This window comes from Nestor notabilis, unplaced genomic scaffold (assembly GCF_000696875.1).
Source record: "Nestor notabilis isolate BGI_N333 unplaced genomic scaffold, ASM69687v1 scaffold21774, whole genome shotgun sequence".
Classification (NCBI taxonomy): domain Eukaryota; kingdom Metazoa; phylum Chordata; class Aves; order Psittaciformes; family Psittacidae; genus Nestor; species Nestor notabilis.
The window spans coordinates 377-699 of record NW_009927150.1 but is presented as its reverse complement, the minus strand read 5'-3'; the positions used below and the strand labels follow the sequence as shown (position 1 = coordinate 699).

Here is a 323-nt window from a genome sequence, read left to right as displayed (position 1 = left end):
GCGGGCGGGGGTCCCCCGCTAAAAAAAGCCAGCCAGTGGCTGCCCCAGCCAGCCCTGGAGGCAGGACTTGCTGTCAGGGCATAGGAAAAGAAAACCTCTTACCAGAGAGAGGAGCTTTCCTGTTGCAATAGCGATAGCAGACTCCAAACAGCCTGTGGTAGAAAAGGTCCAGCAGCTCCCACAGGGGCCCTGCATTGGGAACCAGAAAGGGACTGCTCCATAACGTGTCGCAGGGTCATCAGCGTCCCCAAAACACCAGGGGTAAGGACACATCAGGGCTTTGCCTTCTGCTCGGCACCTGCCCCAGCCCTGGGGGTCTCTGG

The 323-nt window shown here is 59.4% G+C and overlaps 1 protein-coding gene across 1 annotated transcript in view; it reads right to left on the bottom strand.

Annotated features, from left to right (window-relative positions):
* CTSH (cathepsin H) overlaps positions 1 to 323 on the bottom strand; it is a gene marked incomplete at both ends in the record, with an annotated part of 2851 nt that overhangs the window by 2158 nt on the left and 370 nt on the right. The window contains one exon of the mRNA XM_010013938.1: positions 103 to 189. Within this exon, the coding sequence (XP_010012240.1) occupies positions 103 to 189 (87 nt within the window). The remainder of the gene's footprint in view (positions 1 to 102; positions 190 to 323) is intronic.